Source organism: Gorilla gorilla, chromosome 9, assembly GCF_029281585.2.
Source record: "Gorilla gorilla gorilla isolate KB3781 chromosome 9, NHGRI_mGorGor1-v2.1_pri, whole genome shotgun sequence".
Taxonomy (NCBI): domain Eukaryota; kingdom Metazoa; phylum Chordata; class Mammalia; order Primates; family Hominidae; genus Gorilla; species Gorilla gorilla.
The window spans coordinates 134922169-134942502 of record NC_073233.2 but is presented as its reverse complement, the minus strand read 5'-3'; the positions used below and the strand labels follow the sequence as shown (position 1 = coordinate 134942502).

Sequence of the window (20334 nt, the reverse complement as noted above, 5' to 3'; positions counted from 1 at the left end):
AAAATGTATAGTCAGAAATCTTTCTCTCCAGTCCTTCAGCTGCATATCCAGAAGATGGATATGAAATTTCCTAGATCTAGTTTGATCTAAAGGCATCAGCTGATGAAGAACGAAAAGTTCAAGCTTGGGATTGGATGGTCACAGGAAGGACATCAGGAGTTTTTGCTGAATTTTTCTTTATTTAAACACCATTAGCAAGCAATTACTATACGCCAGGCATTGGCCCATATATACTCTAAAACAGGCAAAAATAAATTCTGAAAGGTGGTCCTTGGCCTTAAAAATCTCATCTCTAGTTTGGAAGGTAAACATGTAAATAAATAGTTAGCATATTGACAGTTCTATAATAAGAGTTTATAAGAATACTGTGGAAACCTAGATGAATAGGCTATTCATTTTTGACTGAGGGGAGGAAGAGGTAAAGTGAACTTCTCATGGATGACATTCCAGCTGATTCTCGAGCAATTAGTACCTATTTACTAGGCAAAAAGACACAGGAAAGGAGAAAGACACACCAGGATGAGGAAACAAGTATAAGAAAGGTATGGAAAAGTAACAGTGTCTGCTGTCTCTAATCAATAAAGAGGAATTTGGCAAGACTGAGGTTTAGGCTATGAAGGAGGGAACTGGCAATAGGACAGGAAAGCTGTGTTGCTTTGACACTCCCTATATATCATGATATGTTTATGCTCTATCTTGGCGACTACTGTGAACTGAATTGTATCCTCCTAAAAGTCATAGGTTAAAGCCCTAACCTCCAATGTGACTGTATTTGGAGCTAGGGCTTTTAGGAGGTGATTAAGGTTAAATGTGGTCATATGGTGGGGTCCTAATCCAATAGGACTGGTCTCCTTATGAGAAGAGGAGGACAGACAGATGTCTCACATTTGAGGACAGGCCATGTGAGGACACAGCGATAAAGCAGCCATCCACAAGCCAGGAAGAGAACCCTCACTAAAACTTGGCCATGCTGGCATCCTGATCTTAGACTCCCAGCCTCCAGAACTGTGAGAAAATGAATTCCTGTTATTTAAGCCATCAACCTATGATATTTTGTTATGGTAGTATGAGCAGATCAGGGCAGAAACCATCCACATTTTTAAGCAAGGGGATGATATTACAGAACTGCATTTGGAATGCACTTATGTGGTAGAACAGTAGGTTAGGCAGTGGAGAGGGTCTTTGTTAGTCTGCAGACTAGGCAGTGAGTTGAGGATGCTGTAAGTTCAGGTAGAGATGATGAAAATCTGGTCTAGGGCGGAGTAATTTGGAATATTTGGGTAGGAGGCACATTGATTGCTAGCATGGTAATAGAAAAGTTTTTTGGGTGTGTATGTAAAGTTTTGTATATATATGAACTTACATAACTTTGCATGTTACATATATTAACTTAAATCTAATATGCTTATATATAATTTTATTATATAAAGATGGGAAGGAAAAAGGAATACTGTATGTAATAAATAAAAAGAAAAGTAAAACTCATCATCTAAGAAGAAAGCCTAAAGGAACTTTGAGTGAGATCTTTCACTCCCTTGGCTGCTATAAAAGTTTACTAATTTATAACATAGGTAGGGGGTATGGGGGATGGCTCAGGGGAGGGTCATGAAAAAGAAGAATGGAGGAAAAGAATAAATGCAGTATAATTTCTAAGACTTTGAATATCACAAATGAGTCATGTAACTGGAATTTCACTTTGTCTTCCAATAATTTCCACATAATTAGCCTATTCATATCCACAAAAAGAGCACATGGCATATTCCAAAGTGACACACAACCTGCTTCAAACCCTGAAGAATGAAGCTGAAGCTTGCCTTTGGTGCCATCCCCAGAGCTTGTTGGAAGGTCCTGGCCTACGCACCCAGCCAGCAATGACACAAGGCATGGAGCACTGCCATCTCCTTTCATAATATTTCTTATATCTTTTCTTCCCTGTAAATTACACACTCTTCAGGTCTTTCCTGAGATAGAGAATGCAGCTCCCATGTGAATTGAGTACCCAGTGCCCTGCATGCATGAGCGTGTCAAGGCTAAACAGGTCTATTGTTCTTAAACAGAGCTGCTGGAGAATTGTATCCTTGTGCAGAATGATGCTGAAGAGATAAAAATATCTTTCATTTCTTTAGTGCCATGCCTCTTAAAGTGTGTTTCCACATTTTGCAAACTATATATAGGCTCAATTCATTACCCATCCTCATAAAATACAGCCAGAGCAGTGGCAGGCACATGCCAGATGTTTGACAATGGTTTAATAACAGAGGGAAGAATAAGTTAAATTGGATTCAGAAAACAGGAAATAGAATGTGGGGCACTAGGTAAAACTTTACCATTCATTCAGCAGTACGTAGTGAGAGCCTACTGCCTACCTGGGTAAGAGCTGTGGAGACAGCTGTGAACTAGAGGGGTGCCGTCCCCACCTTCATAGGGCTGCCAGGGTATCAGAGAAAATACAGGATTAAACAATTTTTACTGTAAAGTGTGATTCACATTAAGACAGAAGACGTACAAGGCATCCTTGTCCTCGCTCCCTTTAAAGGAAGTCTTTTCCAGTTAGCCACTCTGGCATCACCACTCCCTTACTTTAATAAAATGTTTGCATTTTGCATCCAACATGGTTGTAGATGCATGTTGAAGGAAGTCTGTTCTAGAACCCAGAACCAAGGCTGGATGTGGGGTCTGGTTCTGGGGAAAACAAGGAGATAAGGGAAAGACAATGAGTTCAGTAAGTTGGGGAAAGACTGAGGGCGCTCAGACTGAGTAGAATGAACACGAAGCAGTTTGAGGAAAGGTCAGAACCAATGACAGTGGAGAGGCCCACACAGATCTCAGGGTTGTCACTTGCTCACTTGTTTTCTTGGGGATGGTGACCCACCACTCGAAATAATCTGCCCTAACACTGATGGCATTAAAGAGCATTTCCATTTGTCTCCATGATGAAAGGTGTGGCCTCTGGAACAGAAGACAATGTGATTTTAGGATTTTGAAGAATCCTGGAGATCCACTGGCTCAAACACATCATTTAATAGATGAAGAAAGGTGTGCCCACGTTCATTAAGGGGCCATATTGGTTAGCAGTGGCCAGGCCAGCGCCACATCAAAAGGCTCACCAGACTCCCTCCATGAGGCCTGATCCTCAATGAATCAGGGGGGCAGACAACCTGCCCTTCAGGGGATGCTTCTGAAAGTTGAATATCTGGTTCTCTGAGCCCTTTCCCTCTACAATGGAAAGACCAACTGCAGGGAGCAGGGGTTAAGGTCTCGTAATCCACCTACACAGAAGTAAGCAAGAAATCTGGTTCAGATAAATGAAAAAGAAATAGGCTAGAAGATTGTGACTGCCCAGGTCATAAAGGCTGCCACCCAGCGAGGACCTCTGACGACCATCTGGTCTCTGGAAGCGTACGTAGCTTGGAGTCCTTATTAACTTACCTACGACTGGAGAGTCAGGTTACCCTGAACTCCCAGTAGGAGGCTGTTCAAAATGTGTTAAATCCCTGGACAAAAGAGGTTTAACCAGTACTGGCAGGATATGTGAAAAACAAAAAGGGAATGTGGTTTCTAATGTATCTCTGCAACAAATACTGTGAAGAGGCATTAAACAGGCAATTCTCTGTACATGATGACTGCCCATCTCTTAAAAGAGCCGCTCCCTCTTCTTGGTGATAATGGTGTCTCATGAACACAGAATAGCTGTGACTGTGAGCCCGGCCAGCATGGCAGTGGGGGAGATGGAGAAGGATAGGACAGTGGGGACACTGGGCCCAGGTGGGGGCCCTGGACTGTTGCCTCATCCTGCAGCTTTCCTGCAGGGCCCCAAGCAAGCTAACCTAGAAGGATGCATCTCTGATGGAAAGGAAGGGCCCAGACAGATGCCATCCAGGGCAATTTCTCTTATTAAAATGTCAGTGAGATGTTTTATAATATTTTCCCACATACAGACCTGTATATACCTCTTTCCAACTAGAGGACAAACTTTCCAGGAACAGGAATTCTCATAGTCATTCCACATGTCTTTAAGTATCCAAAACAGGCCTTCGAACAAACCGAGGGAATAACACATGTTAGACATTGGGCTGACAGCCACGAGGAAGGTCAGGAGAAAGTGGCGGTGAGCTGAGGTCTGCAGTGTGCCCAAACGCCAGCCTGCTCCGAGCACTCGACAGCCGTACCCCTCACTCCTGCACCGGGACCCAGAACCTTGCACATCACTCTCTTCGTCCCAGATCTCAGAAAACCCTGGGGGCAACAGGCAGCAAGGCTTGGAAGAGCAGGAGAGCAGGGCTTGGACGCTTTCCGGGGGAGCCTTGCCCTCCTGTCACTTCTTGGCCAGCCAGCAGCAGAACCTGGGGCCGGCCGGCATCCTCTGTAGGCTCCCGCCTCCGCGCGGGTCTGGGCCACCCAGCTCCGGCTCGCCCCGCTGGCGGAGGTGGGGGGCGGGGCCAGGGGCTGACAGGACCCAGCACTTGGCACCGGAGGCTTGGGGAGGGGGCCGGGGACTGATGGATTCGGCCTCCGGACTCCACGCCTGGGGAAGAAACGCTGGAGAGGATGCCACCTGCTGGCATCCCACCGGCTTGCACGGTGGGCACAAGAGACCTGGAGCCAGCCTGGATGTGCAGAAAACCAGAATTCGGGCGGTTTTCCAAGTTGCTGGCTTTCGGCTGTCTCTGTAAGGCTGCTGCCTCCACCGACTGTCCAGAGACCCCTTCCCCCGCGCGCCGCCCCCCGGACGCGAAGGCTTCCAGCAGGGGCGGCGGTCTCTCTCCTCTCCCCTCTTGCAGCGCACTCCGAGGTCTAGGGACTCTCCGCGCTTCTCCATCAGGTGGAGCCGTCGGCTCCTCGCCGCCTCCCTCCTCCTCCCTCCCCCGGAGCGAACCGCGCGCAGGCCGCCTTGCAGCGCCAGGAGGCTAACCGAGCCCCCGGAGGAGGTGAGGCCGCGGGCAGCCGGGCGGAGATGGCGGGGCCGCCGTCGAGGCTGGCGCCAGAGCCCGACCGGCTGTGGGTCCTGCAGGTACTGCTCGCGTTCTCTGCCCCACGTGGTGGCTGCTGAAGATTGCCGTGGGTTTTCCGGCACTCAGGCTTGATACGCCTCCTGGTCCTTTTAGAGGCGGGCAGCTCATCACTTAATCCAAGCTTTTTTTTCTTTCTTTCTTTCTGCGGGAGACCGGAGGTTACAGGGAGGGAGTAGAGGGGAGTGGAGAGGGGAACAGGCCCAGCTGGCTGGGTGGTGGGGGTGAGGGGGATGCCTGGAGCCAGTAAGGGGGCCATGAGGCCAGTGTTGGGGGCCAATGGGAGAGGGAAACAAGATCCTTCCAACCTGGATCTCCCAGGCCCCCCTCTTCTTTCCAAGAGTCAGTGCGAGTGTGGAGTGCAGACGCCTGTACGTGTGCCTGATTATTGCGTATTGCACACTTCACTAGCCTTGTGACCCTGGTTTTGTAATAGTTCCCTCGGGGGCTGAATTAAGCAAATTTGGGCCCTGGGCCATTGAGGAATTAGCACTCAAAATTAAACAACAGCTTAAAGGATAAATCTTTAGTTAAAACATCAAATGTTGCTACCTTTGATAGAGAATCTGCATTCTAGTATTTGTCTTATTCCCTGCAAGAATGGCACGCAGACACCTGAAATTTCTCCCCAATATCCCCATAGGCTTAATGCAAAGCTACTACTAAGGTGACGGCGCTATACATAGAGTTATTTTCAGTCTTACTGTGTTATTTGGCATATGTTATTTAAAATTATTTTTTATCTCCTCTGTGTGTTTCTGATTTGCCTCTTCCATTTATTGCATGATCTGTTACACCAGGCTAATGGACTCAGGCTCAGCTGACACTGCTTCAGTAACTTGTTTGTTAATTTAGCTAATGGGCTGCCTCTTTTGTGTCCTTTTAGTTTCTGTTACTCAACATTTCTGTTTCTCCTCCCAAAGTTTGCTTACAAATTTCCCTTTGTTATGTTTAACAGCCTCTAAGGGATGCAGTTAAATAAACTATTAAGAATAGAAAAGTCAACAAAGCAGACACCTACTAATTTGTAGATCTTTGGTGTCAACTACCAGGTGTCAGCTCCTACTAGCACACTTCTATATATGCCCCTGCTTCTTTCTTTCTTGTTCACAAATACCAAGGGATAATTTTTTAAAGTTAACATCCGCATGGAAACTTGGAGTTGGAATGTGCCTTGTAGTGAGCAGAGTCCTCAAAAGATGTGCTACTACTGAAAGAAGAAAGGCTAAGAGTTCCCAAAAGACTTCCCCAAGGTCCAGGGACTGAAGACAGTAATGATTGATTTTAGAATTAAATGCTAAATGGCACATGCCAGGGGAGCGTCTTTCATTTTCCTCTCCTCTCTCTTTACCTCTCCTTCTCACAGTGCATAACGTTGAATATTTTTCTGTGTTGCTTTGTTATGTCCTTAGAGTTTGCATCTTGTGTGTATACTCTGCTTGCACACTAGATTATGAGCTTCTGAAGGCATGGTCTGTGCCTATTATTTTGCTTCCCTCCATGGCCTGCTTATACCAAGCTTGCCTAAATGTCTATTAAGTAAATAGACCCAGATAAATTCATGTTGATATCCTGGAGGAAATCGAGTTTGATTTGAGTGTGGAGTGTGAATTTCATGACAGGTAAAAGACTTGAAGATCCTTAGGAGGCAGTTGCCTATGACCTTGGCCTCTCCTTCGCAATTGGACTCACAGCACCTCTTGGAGAAAAGACAGGCTCAGAGTGATGGAGCGCTCATTAGAGGAGAGGCTCTGAATGCAAAGACAGGCTGCTCCCCTGTCCTCGTTAGGAAATGCACAAACCAGCATAATGATAATAAATGGGTGTGTGTCACAAGCCTACTTGCCTTCCCTTTAGTTCCTGCATTTTGTCTTCCAGGAGCAGTGCAAAGCAAACTAAGATCCAAATGTTCAGGTTTTATTACCTACCCCCCCACCACCACCACCCACCCACCCACAGGAAACTCTCAGAAATGCAAAGCATGCTTATCTCTCCTCCAACTCCGAGCCTCCCGCTGCACACACTGGCCAAGTCCTTCCGAGGGAAAGATGCGCACCCCCCCTTCCTAGTTCCCTTTCAGCCCAGTTTCCAGTTCCTTTGCAAAGGCAGGGCGTGCATGTTTTTGTGCACATGCATGTGGATAGTCATCCTTAACTTCACTGTTAAACAGGACATCGTGTGGACAAAAAGTCACAGCTCCACTCCAAGCTCAAGATGCCTTTTGGTCAATAATGGTGACAAAAGCTGAATTTTTCCCTATTTAGGGAAAAGAAAGAACACAGCCTTTTCCCCCACTGTCCGTTTTGCATAGATCTCCTTTTTCCGAGTGTTTCCTCTTTAATTATGACCTGTCTCCCCTCCCTCTCCCCTCCTTAGCTTCAGTGAAAGGAGTCCTTCTGTCACTCGTCACTAGCTCGCTCGCTCACTGTGGGAGGAGCCCGCCTGAGGAAGCCGTGTGCCTGGGATGCCAAGAGCCAGAGAATGGATCTTCTCCGAGTGGGGACATTGCTGACAATCCCGGCTTCCCGAGGCGGCTAAGAACAGGCAGTTTGTGTCGGCTGGCTGCAGATACCCAGAGGCACAAAGAGACCGAAGCCGCCCGGAGGGACCCACGGACGGACAGATGGTAGGCGCGAACCCGAGAGGACCGGCGGAGGCTGAGCACCGAGAGCCGCCAAGGAAGAGAAACTAACCACAGCCAAGTTACCCCGCCGGCTTTCCTTCGCTGCGCTAAGGAATGAAACCCTTCCAGCTCGATCTGCTCTTCGTTTGCTTCTTCCTCTTCAGTCAAGGTAGGACCCCTGCGCTGCTGGAGTTGGAAGAAAGTCGGCTGGGTTGTCAGGGCGCGGGAGGCTGTGGGCAGGAATGTGGGCAGGCTTCGGGAACTCGGACTGATGGATGCGTCTCTCGGTGCTGGGCTGAGATGCCCTGGCATTGCCTCTTTGCCTTTGCGAATGCAACAAAATGGTACTGTTTATTTTCCTTTGGAAAGAAGGGGTATGGGAGGGGAGGGGGATGACTTTCTCCTCTCACTTGTCAATATCCAGCTCAAACTCTCCAATGCAAATGAGTTCTTTATGCTTCTGGTATGTTAATTAGGTAGTATCTCTGTGGTTATGCCACTCTGAACTTCTGGGCACCTCCTCTCCTTCAGACCCAGGCCAGGGAAGGAGACGGCAGGGAGGGAGAGCTTGGTTTAGGTGGATATTTCAGCTTGAATAGTGTCTGACTTGCACAAGTGTATTCAAAAGCGAATGTGTGTGGTTTGCACCGTTGAAAAGGGGGTTGCAATTACAGAATGTATTGTGGGGGGTAATTTGCAGTGGTTGGGAAAAGCTTGTAAAGAGTTTCATTGAACGTCATCGAGTTCCCTAAATTAGGTTGAATTCTGAATCCTACACAGCACTGAATTCAGGGTATAAAATGAAATTTCGCCCGTGGTGCGGATTGTTTCCTTTCTGCAGCCTAGCAGGGGCAGAGAAGCAGGTGGATTCTCCAGAAAGAACTTTGCCACCTCTAGGCTCCTTGCCACTGGGAGCCCTGGGGCTGGTAGTGGTGCAGAAAGGAGAGGGAAATTCGGGAGAGGGAATGTGAGTGCCTAGTTAGCCAAAGGCATCAAAAGTCACCTGTGGAATTGAGTTTGGAGGGGCAAGTACATGGGCTCCTTCCCACTCTTTTGGAATGCCAATGCACCTCTGCCATCTGAGGCTGCATTTGTGCCAGCCAACACAGCTCTTAGAGGTGCAAGACTCTCAGAAAAAATCCACAACAGAGCACGTCCATCTGTTGATTAAATGAAGGGTAAAAGTTTTCGAGAAAGCAAATCACCGCCATGGGTGGCTGGCTTTGCAAGCAAACAGCATGTCTTCTGTTTCTCTCCTGTCGGGGAGAAGCCAAATATAAGCAAAAACCTGGCTTCCTTCTTCTGCTCTTCCACCCGTGCTTGTGGTCACTGCAGACTTTCTCCTTATCTGTGCAGTTCAAACTTTGCTTCTGGTCCTCCTGATGAAACCGAAGGGGCTCCTTCTTCATATTTGTATGTGCATACTAATGCCTGTGTATAATGATAATGTATGTACACACACACACACACACACACACACACTCATGTATTCATATGGTTGTGTGCTTCTCACCAGGGCTCCCTACAGCAGCAGGAAGATAAATTGCCTTCCCCAGAGTTTCAGGCTGAATGAATAAGAACTCTCTCAGAACACTGGTATAGAGACAGGTTCAGTTATATTACCATTTGGTAAGATTACCCTCTTTCTTGGATGTGTATGTGCTTGCTTATGAGCACACACACACACACACACACACACACTCCCATTCGTCTTTGCTTCTTACCAGTTCACTCAGGAAGTTTTGATATAGAACCCCTGAGAAGGAGGGAATCTTCCAACCAACCCCCCATAAACACACGAACTCACATTTGCATGGGACCAGTGCATGCTTTAATCAGCCTTTTGTGTATTTAGAAGCTTGATCCGTGATACTTACGTAGATTGGCATAAGAAGGCTATAGGTGTCTAAGTACCTCCCTGGCCGTCTGAATCAGTACAGTGTACATCTTCTGTTGTGCTTATTTCTTTCTTGGTCTGGAGCTGTTTCTTGACTGCTTCATGTGAATCTTTAAATATTTACCTATGGAGGTTAAATGCTCTGTTTTATCTACCCCGAGTCCTGAGAGCGCTAGGAAGAAACCATAACATCATGCAGTTCTTAATGCCTTGTGCTCCTGGAGTGTTCTGAGCTTGGCCATCACTGTCCACCCTACCAAATGGTAGATACCTGGTCCAGAGGCTGGAAAACAGGTCTAAACAAAAATGAGGAGACCCAAGTGGACGTGGCTGGTCAGATACCCTGCATCCCTGTACATGGTGTGCTTCTTGAATAGACAGTGTCCGACTATGGGAATTAAGGGGTCCAGCCATCAAGTGGGAAGGTGTTTTATGGACTTCACTGCAATGTGATATGGTTATCTTTTGCCTTGATCTGTAGAAATTTGTTTATGTGGGTGTTGTTTTGAGCATTATGAATTCCCCAGAGGATTCTATTTGACCATCTTCACATATATGCTTAGCTCATGTACTGTGCCCCACCCCTACCCAGTGTCATGCATTCATCAACTTATTGGATAGAACGCATCCATGTCTAACAGGTCCTGGGAGGTCTAGCCCACATGACTCTAAATGGCTTCCACTGTGATCCCCCGGAATGAGGCCTGAGGTTACACACACCCCCCTCCAGCACCCTCACACAGCCACCTGCTTGACCCCTGCCTCCTGCATGCTGGGATGCCTCTCCCAGGAAATGTGAAGAGACTCAGGGGATGGCCTTTCCCTCAGAGACAACAAATGTCCAGGGTTGTTTTTAGTGCCTTATCTGGCACTCTGATGAAATGGCCATCTGCTGTCCAACACATCTCACAGTGGGAATCTGCATGGCACTTAGGAGTTTCTGGGAACAAGATTCCCAAGCTCCATGCTCCCAGTATCTTGGTCCCCGTGCAGAGAGAGTGCTCCAAGCAGTGCTCTCAAGATACAAATAAACTCTTCAAGTCCGTTCCAGCCATCCTTTTCTTCCTAATTTGTCAAATGTTTATTTACCTTTACTTTTTCTTATAACCTTTTAGAGAGACAGAGAACAGAAATCAATGTATAATTAATATCAGTAATATGGTGGGTCCCTATTCTTTGAAAGTTTGGGCTTTTCATGTAGATTGAGATCAAGTATTTCTTTATCTTTCTTAAGGTGGCAGTAGTAAGGCTAAATAACATTCCTCCCGATTCCACCCCTGCCAGCGTCCCCAGGCCTGGCTCCCAACAAGGGAATGGAGAGCTGCCAGTGTGTACTGCTTGTGGGCTTCTCCCTTGCTGTGGATGCCTCTTCCCTCAGCTGTCAGGACGGTCATGCTTTGTTCAGAGAGGGATAATGTCACAGCACAATTTGCCTCCTGCTGAGAATAGACATGTTCTGCCCCTGGGTGAAAAAATAATCGATTCTTTTGTCATCCATAAACTTAGAACTTGCTATATTTTTTCCTCTTTATCATTTCAGTTCACCCACAACTATTTCCTTCTGTGCCCTCCTTAAGCTTCAAGCCCCATCCCATCCAGCCTGCACATGCACAGCTTAGGTAGCTTGGAGGGAATAAGGTCCTAGAGGACTGATGACTCCCTGCCTCCAGGGAGATCTCCGATCTCCACCTCGGAGACAGGGGAGACAGACAGGGGAGCTACAGTGGCAAGAACTTGGCGCCTTCTACTCCAGACACTCGCTCTTAAGAAAGGTGGTCTCTTCCCCACTCTCTGGCATTTTGCTCTGGCATTCCTAGAGCATCCTGTCCTGCCTTGTGATTCTGTGGTTCTGAAGGTTCTAATTCTGCTGAACCCAGATCTTTTGGCTTTGCATGCACACTGTACTGTATTGGGGTAAAAGTGAAAACTTGCATTTACCTGTTAATGGCATCCCTGAGCTAAGGATGCATTTGAGGTACCATCTCCCTATTGGGAAGAATCTAAGCAGCCCACTTCCTCTCCTGCCTGGCTGGAAACACCAAAAGGGGCTGTCAGCCGCTGTCAGAGGGCAGAGGGTCATGGTGATCTGAATCTCCTAGGGAATAGAAAGGCATCTAGTAGACAGAAGGGTAAAATAGAGTGAACAGAGGGAGCCAGCCAGGGTGAAGGGAGCCATGGAGATGACAAGAAGCATGGAAAAGGAGGAGCCACTTCAAGAGGCTTGAACTAGCAAGGAGTTCCCTTGGGAGGGGCAGGGTTGGGGAGGCATCGGAAGAGAGCCTGAACACATCAGAGGTGGCCTAAAGAATGGAGGGATCATAGGGGGTACAGGCAGAGAAGGAATCAGCAAACAAAGTGGGGAGTGAACAGCAACTTTGGAAACATTTACACTCACTCAGAAATGTCATAAAACAAAAGATGAGGGAAGTAATGTGTGTTTCTCCCTCCTACCAGAACCCCAAGTGGGATGACGTCTTGTCTAGAGGAAGAAGAATCAGTTCTTTTGTGCCAGAAGGTCAATGCACAGCTCCCAAGGGTGTGGGACCACTTCTTTAACAAATCTTCGGGTGGGGAAACTGGGGCATGTCTGTTGGAAATGGGGGTGGTTGCGTGTCTGTATCCCAGTAGGGAGTCCTCAGTTGCCAGCCAGACCTATTGAGGATGGAAAAGAAAGTCCCTAGGGGGAGGACGAGTGGGGTGGGGTCAAGGCCTTCACATTGCTCTAAGAGGATACTATGGGGTCCCCCTCTCGGGTGTACAGAGGAGGATTTGGCTTGGAACAGGCAGCGGCAAGCTAGGCATGGTACCAAGGAGCAGCCCTGCCTGGTGTGTGCCTGTGTTGGTGGAAGCCAGGGCCAGCAGGAGATGGGGTGGAGCAGGAGATTAGGCCCGAAGATGCAGTTTTTCTTTTTTGTTCAGCCCAGTGGGGGTGACTTAGGCAGCATTATATTGCAGACCCAAAAAAGCACATGAATAATCCAGAGTGAATTGAAGAGATTTCAATAGCAAAATAATAACAATACTAATGATACCTTTGATTTGTGGAGTACTTTTCTTCCAAGCAGATAAAAAGATAAACTGTTTTGGAAACATGGATGAGGAAAAGAAAATTGCCCATACTGGAGGAGTGAGGAGGAGCGCCAAAAGCACTGGTTTTATGGTCTTGATATAGATGGGGGATGCTAAGGGGGCTAGAGGGGCATAGGCATTATTTTGCAGCTACAATCCTTATCCTTGTAAATTGTCGAGATGACCTTAGGTGAAAAACAGTGCAGGCATTTTTTATTGGGGTCCATCAAGAAACAGAGAGGCACTGAACTCGTCCTGTGCCTGGGAAGAGGGGTGTTCTAATTCATCAGTGGAGAAGGTCAGTAAGATCATGAGCATGCTGGAATGCACACTTCAACTTCCCCCACCACAGTGATCTTGACTTTAATGGTGGCGCTTGCAGCAGAGTGATTGGAGCTCCAGTCTTGCCTCGAGGCCAGCGGACATCCCAGCACTCTCGGAGCAGGGTCAGTGGGAGCAGCTGCTCTGGGGGGCTAACAGTTCCCTTGGATTTCATATCCCATCACAGCTATTCATAAGGGAGTGAGCAGCAAAGCCAGCCAGTATACTGCGCCCAGGTTGTAATCGCTTCATCCTGTATTCCAAGTAGAGTGGGATTTTTATTTCCAGTTAGAAGAATGATGTGAGAATCGACTGCACCGAGACACAGTTCTGTTCCATACGTCATTGCATGTCATTTTCTTTTCCCAAGAGAAAGTCAGAATTTAACCAGTTAGAAGTGCATGTCAAGTAAGAACATAGATACCTTATAGATCATCAGAATACTTCTCTCATGGTCAGGGAAGGGATGCTATGTCCTGCCATCTGCCAAAGCTTTATTATGAAGCACGGAAGGGCTTCAGTCCTCTCAGAAAGCACACTGTGCCATAGAGCCAAGGGTCACAAGAGGGTGGGGGATCTTCTCCCCCATTGAACCTCCCCCTACTGCACGTTAACTTTCATTCACTCATAGCTTCTAACCCACTGAAGGAGCTAGGACCATTATGCTTTTTAATTCTTTTTCTCCTCTCCCAGTGGTAAAAATGAGTATTCTGGCTGTATACTTCTAGAAGTTGGTAAATGTCAATATTGGATAAGTGTTTCCTTTATATCACTGCAATTTAGCATAAGCTGCTTGGAAACAAATGTCTTCCATAAGCATACAATGTTTCAGTGAGTACACAGTCAACACCACTACGAACATTAAATAAATGTCAGCTATTCCTTGGCATACTTGGTAACAAGTTAAAGCCACGGAAATAGCGGCCAGCATAGGTGAATCTGCTCTGTGTGGAGCTGTTCTGTTGGGGCATGAAGGGTGGAAAGAGGAAGTCATCCTTCTTCTGCTTGGAAATAACTGCAAAGGGGGCAGCCAAACATAGACACCTGCCTGCATCCCCTGGACAGGTTTTTCCTGGCATCTGGAAGCCTTCCCATGCCTTCCTGACCCCCTACTGAACACATACACACACACACATGCACACACCACTTAATGTTAAATCAGTGTGATATCTCCAGAACTCGTAACGAATCAGCAACTTTTCTCAAATGGGAGCTATGCTCTCACCCTACTCTTTGCCTGTCTTCATAGGCAAAGCAAAGTAGATTTATCTGAGGCTGACTTTTATTTTTGATAATTGAAACTAAAACTGCAATGGATGGCCTATGTATGTCAGTATAAGAAAGGATGTGTACGCATCATGCTGAATTATCTAGATGGTCTGCTCACTTGGCCTGTATTCATTGGATGGTTGTTGCAAGTTCAGATTCTTTTTAACTTACGCCTGGACAACTGGAATCTGAAATCTGAGGCCAAGAGTTGCAGCAATAACAAACAAACATCGCTGTCACTATTCCACATTTTCCCCCAGGGGCTCCACATAGTCTAGTGTCTCAGTGGGTGAAATATGCTGCTCCTTCCTTTGCGATCAAATACCATTTTATGACACTAAGGCTCAGCCCTTGGCCACTCAGCCAGCACTCACTGTGGGCCTCCTATGCAGTAGGCACTGTGCTGGGGCTTTTGATGCAAAGATAATGAAGACCATGTTTCTGCCCCAGAGCTCTTAGTCTGGTTGGGGAGCAGACACTTCGATTAAGGTTACAATATGATGGGTTCAGAGCTGTCAGAGTGTTCTGAAAACAGGTGGATCAGCAAAGGCATCAGAAAAGGTTGCACAGAGATGACATCATGCTTGATATTAAAGGATGCTCAAGAGTTCTCTAAACGAAGCATGAAAAGCGATTTCCAGTCTCTTACATACCTTACAGTGTATGCAAATACCAAAGGCAGAACAGAATGCGATATGTTCAGAAGCCATGGGCAGTATGATGGCTAGAGTGCTGCTGTGTTAGGGAAGTGGGAGAGGGAGCTTGGGAAGGGAAGAGTCAACTCGTGAATGGCCATGGGTGCCATTATACATCTTTCCAGGATGGATTGAGCTAATTAAGTAAACACCTGAGAAACATTGCTAGTAGCCTATGGGTTTGTGGTCCTCTCTACATCACGGGTTTAGGGATCAATATGTTATTTTTACTTCTTGGTATTTCTTGTGTTTCACATGGGGCTAAAAATGTAAAATTGAATGGAAATATGCTTTTTAATCTTTCTTTCTAGCTGATGGATGAACTGAGCAAGAGAATAAGTATGGGGGGATCTGACCTTAATGGTTAGTCCACATGCCAGAGAGGAGGCACAGAAGGATGGTGGGTAGATGAATGCCAGAATGATGTGTTAGCTAAAGAATGTGGAAGAGAAGAAAAAAGATCATGGAAACACACAGAGGCAGGACTGCTGGCTGCACGCTGGACTTGAGCAGAAAGAGTGCATTGAAGAATGGGATTTGCCAGTTTGTGGATCCCCTTGGCTAGTCAGAGGCGCAGGCAGCCTAACATTGAAGATGAGTGCTAACCAGAAGGGGAAACAGCACTGGAGCAGGTGAGCACAAAAACCTAGGGACATTTTGCTGATGATGTCTTTCTTGTTCTCAAGAGGAAGCTAAGTTATACTGGCTTTAGGGAAACCAAGGTTACAAGTGGAACGATTCTACTCAGAAGATGTTGGAAATGTTTTACAAGGCTCTGGCACTGAGTACCCTTTCATTTAAGAGTAGAGAATATCATCAGATCTACCTGTATGTTCCACACTTTGGCCTGTTCTCTTCAGGAACTGGTGGAGGCTAGCAGGACAAGCTCAATGGTGAAGCAAAACCCCGATTGTTCAGCAAGAAATAGACAATGTTATTTCCATGACTGCGGATATGTAAGTCTCAAGTCTAAGGCTGGCCCACTGAACAGTCTCTCATTGCTGAGAGTGTTCTGACTCACGGTGGAATTCAGGCCATCAGGAATGTAGGAGTCAATTCCTGAGAAATGGGTTAGAGAGTAGACTAGATGACGTCCAAAACCTCTCCAACTGTAAGATTCTCTGAATATTATCTCTTAGCAACAATCTATTTATTTTGGATGACACATTTCTAGGGGGTAGGTGATGCATTCTATTTGCTCTTTGCCAGCAAATTTTCTTGTAGGTGCCTGGCAAATTCTTTTGGTTGTTGAGGGTGTTGTTAGTCGTGGCAGTAATTATGTTCTTATGATGATGATGGTGATGATAACTAGCATTTGTGTAAAGCTTCATAAGTTGCAGAGTGGCTTTCACAAGCACTACCTCATTTCATCAGCAGAAGTAATGAGAAGTGGGCATTATTGCTGTCATACCCCCAGAGAGGTTACTTTGCTTGACTAAAGTCATTTTCAGTCTGGTTCACTTATTCATGTGCCTTGATGTTCCTCAAGATGCCGGTACATCCAGCTGTTCCACATCAACACTAAAAAATGCAGGAGAGTATCCCAAGCTGTGGTGTCATAAGACAGGTCATAGTCTTATAATTTGTGGCAATCCCCAGTGTCTAGGCCCGGAAAAGGATTTTAGGGAGTTTCCTATGAAAATCATGCATCCGAATCCCAGGTCTGACCTTCGAACAAGGAGGCAGCATTGTAGTTCAATTTCTTTTTTATTCCAGACTCTTTCTGAGTCAGTTTCTTTATTTTTCTGGCATTCAGTTTTACCTCGGGGTACAAAGTTTCCAGAGGAAATAACAGGCCAGGCTTTTGGGCTGAAGAGTAATTAAGGACATACTGCTTGAGTAGCTCCTTTTGTGGCTGTTCTGACAAATAATAATAATAATAATAAAAAGGAAGGAAGCAAAGGCAGGGACTTTGCTTCTCTTAATTGGTTGATTAAAATCCAAGTCTTTTATCCCCCTGGTGTCTAGCACACTATTGGGCACATAGAAGGCTGTGAATAAGTGTGGAAATATTGGAATGGAATGAGGGGTAATGAGAGGAGAAGCCAGCAGTGCTTGTAATATCAGCACATGGAGAGATGCTGAGAGGGCCCCTGGCAGGAGGCAGAAGAAGAACCTGACTAAGTGAAGTGTGGACGTGCCCTGCAGGAAGTTGTTCCTTTCTGGAAGGCCTTGAGTGCCCTTTGGGTCACCAGAGACAACGCCAAGAGAAACAGCCTCTGCCAAGCCACCCACTGCTCAGCTTCAACAGGAAACCATCGCGTCCTTCTGTTCTTTAATGCATGTCAGTGCCCATTTCTGTCAGTCACCTGCAAATGTCACAGGTGACTCGGCTCTGGTGCAGTGTGACAGTCCACCTGTCACCCTTGGCAATGCTGGGAGCAATGACAACTTCAGAGTAACACTGGGGCCCGGTTGGTTCATTGCTCAGGAAGCTTAGCACGTTCATCCGGGAGTGGCAGGAGGAGTGATTCCCACCCTTCCCTGCCTCACTGACCTTGTGGCAAAGAAAGCAAAACCACCACTTAATCCCTCAGTGGTTGCGTTCCCTAAATCCTAGGACCTGCACTTTTCCTGCGTCTTGCTAGAGGACGCTGGGGTCCACCCCACATTCACAAGGAGTTCTGTTTCTTCAGGGAGATGCCCTCTGAAGCCTTTTTCTTACATAGGAAGCTGCACCTGAGTGACGGGCAACTGCGGAGGCAGAGAGGAGCTGTTCTTTTGAAGGCGCACCAAGAGCTGGGGCACTATTTTGGGCCCTGACGCCAGGTGAAAGCTGCAGTGCCTCAGTCAGCCTGATGGTGGCAGCAGCAGCGCTTGCAAAGCCCTGAACCTGCCCAGAGAGAGCAGAGCCCGGGAGGTCCCTTCGGACTGGGAAGGGGAAAGCCTAGTGGCTGCCGGGAGCTGGGAAGGGACGGGAGGGATAGGTGGGCTCTCCTCCTCGCCTCTGGGTGGTGAGGGCAACGTTACAGATGGCGGCGGCTCTCGCAGGAGGCGGGTTCCTCTCTCCTGATTCTGCAGGGTGTGAGGGTGGAGTGTTTGAGGGGATCCGGATGAAGGGTGGCAGCAGCTAAGGGGGTACAATTGCAAATGCTCAGAGGGGCTTGAGAGAGCTTCAAAGAGAGGGAGCGAGGAAGCTCAGCCCACCACACGGGTTTCCCTGCCACAGGGATGATGTTTCTCTCCTGTATGTGAAGGTGAGTCCTCCCCAGCAGGGGGACCGCCAGCCCAGAGCCCCTACCTCTCCCTAGAGCCGCCTCCAGGCCTGTGCCCCCTGCCCCGCTCCAGGCGTTTTCCCTTCCACAAGGAGTGATTCCACCCTTCCAGGGTCAGGGAGCCAATATTTCTTTTGTCATTCCCCGCAAATGCTGAAAAAACAAAACAAACAGATGCTAAAATGAGGCTTCATTATTCCTGATCTCCTGGGCAGGCTGTGGAGGTGCTACTCTGTTTTCATCTCTGGATGGTATTACTAATTTCCAACGACACCATTATAAAAAACCACCACAGGCCATGGCTGTTTGAACATCCTTCCAGGCAAGATAACTGGATCCTGGCCACAGGCCCTGGAAACAATGGCCTTCATGCTGCAGGAGAGACACCGGGGGAACCCTGTTGGCCCTAAGACTTCGTCATGCCTCTTTACCTCCAAGGGGATGGCGGCTCGCCTTTTTTGCCACTTGATAATTGTGACGAGATGTGTCTGAGATCCCAGAGTTGATCCACAGGCAGCGTGAACTAAGATAGCGGGAATAGAATGAAGGAAAGGTGCAGCCACCATGGGAACAATCCACTCCCTTGTCTGGTCTGCAGCCTGAGTGGTTGGTAGAGCTGGCGGTTTATGTTACCTTTGGCCTTTCATTCGGTTTTTCTGAAGTTGCTGGAAGGATTTTCTATACGGTGTGCTGAGACCCCAGCAGCTTCCCTCACCTGACTCACCATCAGAGTCCCTTGCCGCTCTCTCTGCATCAGGGTGAGCTGCCACTGCCCCCTTCGTCCCCACGGTGCCAGCCTTTCTGGGCAGTGGAGTTGGGCTGAAGGCAGGATTGCTGTCTTCATTTTACTGATAGTTCTACTAGCAAATGCCAGGTGACTTCTTCAGCATCTCTTGTAGAAAAGAAAACTTTTTGCATAAGTTTTGCAAAACCTTATTTCAAACTGCAGAGTTGATGCTACAAGGGTAGAAGAGGAAACATAGAGCTGCATAGTTTGAGAATTTACTGAAAATAATAGGGACTGAGCTCCTCCTCAAATTAAAAGATGTTATACCAACGAGGTGTTTGACCTTGGCCCTGCTGCCCCCCGACCCCTTGATTTGGCCACTTTTTCCCTTTCTCCTTTCACCAAGAGCTGCGTTAGTGTTTTGGGATCCCTTAATAGAAAGCTGAACTGGGGAGGGAGGAGAGTGGTGAGAAAAAAAATCAAAACCTGTAATGGTTTCAGTGTGCTGGCCTCAGCATGTTTCTCTACCCCCGAAGCCTTGTGATTGCTGAATGGGGACCAGCCACAGGGAGATGGTACTGAGGCCTATGGCCAGGTCCTCTGCTGAGTTTTGCATGCATTCCCTTATTACATCCCCTAGCAATCTAACAAAGCAGGGATCCTTAGACCCATTTGCTGATGAAAACTACTGAGGCTTAGACAGATTCAGTAACTTGCCTGAAGGTCATTCGACTGGAGAGTCAAAGACCTGCCAATCAAACACCCTTGTGCAGACCCCTTAAAGCCCTTGCTGCCACTCCGTTCAGGAGCCACCTCCAGGCCTATGCCCACCTGTGCCCTCGACACGGCTGTGGAGGCACCAGTATTTCTGAAATTCTATTTTCTGAAATTCTTCAGGAAGGATTTCAAAAATACTGGTGCCCCGACAGCTGTGTGACTATCAGCAAGCCACAGAAACCCCTGCCCTGGCCGGTGGGTCCCCTCCTTCGTAGCTTGTAGGATTTGGGACAGAGAGCTGATAAAAATGGAAGAAAACCTCTTCCCCCAAACAAAAGCTGAGTAAGAATTTGAGAAGCTTTCCTCCATGGCTAGCGACTGCTCTCTGCCTCCACAACCCACTTCCAGTATAGCTTAACATTTTGAAAGCCAAATGCTGATTTCTTAAAAAGAATTCATCATCACCTAACTTCCCTTCAGTGGATTAAAAAATAAATAAATAAATCCCATTCTGCTTAGGGAGAGTTTAGCCTTGTGCTGTGTGCTGGAAGAATGGAGCTACTCTACATAAAAAGACTTTCCAGGACTTCAAAACCCTCCTTTTCTGTCAAGTCTAGAATAGTAAAAATATCAGGAGATCACGTGTTTCTGAAATGATTAATAATGGTTATTAGGGGAAAATAAAAAGACTCTTAGAATGTAGGAGAGCCTGAGTGTCATAGAGCCTATGATTCTTTTCACTTTGGTCTCGGCTGGTACAACTTACCTTGTGTCAGAAATCATTTTAGAAGA

General features: G+C 47.2%; 2 protein-coding genes across 6 annotated transcripts in view; one reads left to right on the top strand and one right to left on the bottom strand.

Moving 5' to 3' along the window:
• Nucleotides 1-4051: 4051 nt before the first annotated feature.
• On the bottom strand, nucleotides 4052-4837 carry LOC101142701 (putative uncharacterized protein KIRREL3-AS3). Its single transcript, XM_019037138.3, is given in 2 exon segments — nucleotides 4052-4725; nucleotides 4727-4837. Coding segments are annotated over 2 exon segments (726 nt in total). The 5' UTR covers nucleotides 4820-4837; the 3' UTR covers nucleotides 4052-4092.
• Nucleotides 4838-4912: 75 nt separating this feature from the next.
• Nucleotides 4913-20334, top strand: part of KIRREL3 (kirre like nephrin family adhesion molecule 3) — a 585001-nt gene continuing 569579 nt past the window's right edge. For 4 of the 5 annotated variants that reach the window (XM_031015910.3, XM_031015908.3, XM_031015909.3 and 1 more), the window contains exons 1-2: nucleotides 4913-5011; nucleotides 7386-7801. In XM_031015910.3, the coding sequence (XP_030871770.1) occupies nucleotides 7747-7801 (55 nt within the window). In that variant the 5' untranslated portion in view covers nucleotides 4913-5011; nucleotides 7386-7746. Of the gene's footprint in view, nucleotides 5012-7134; nucleotides 7802-20334 lie in introns of those variants that run through there. The other variant, XM_055356357.2, reaches the window with a different exon arrangement.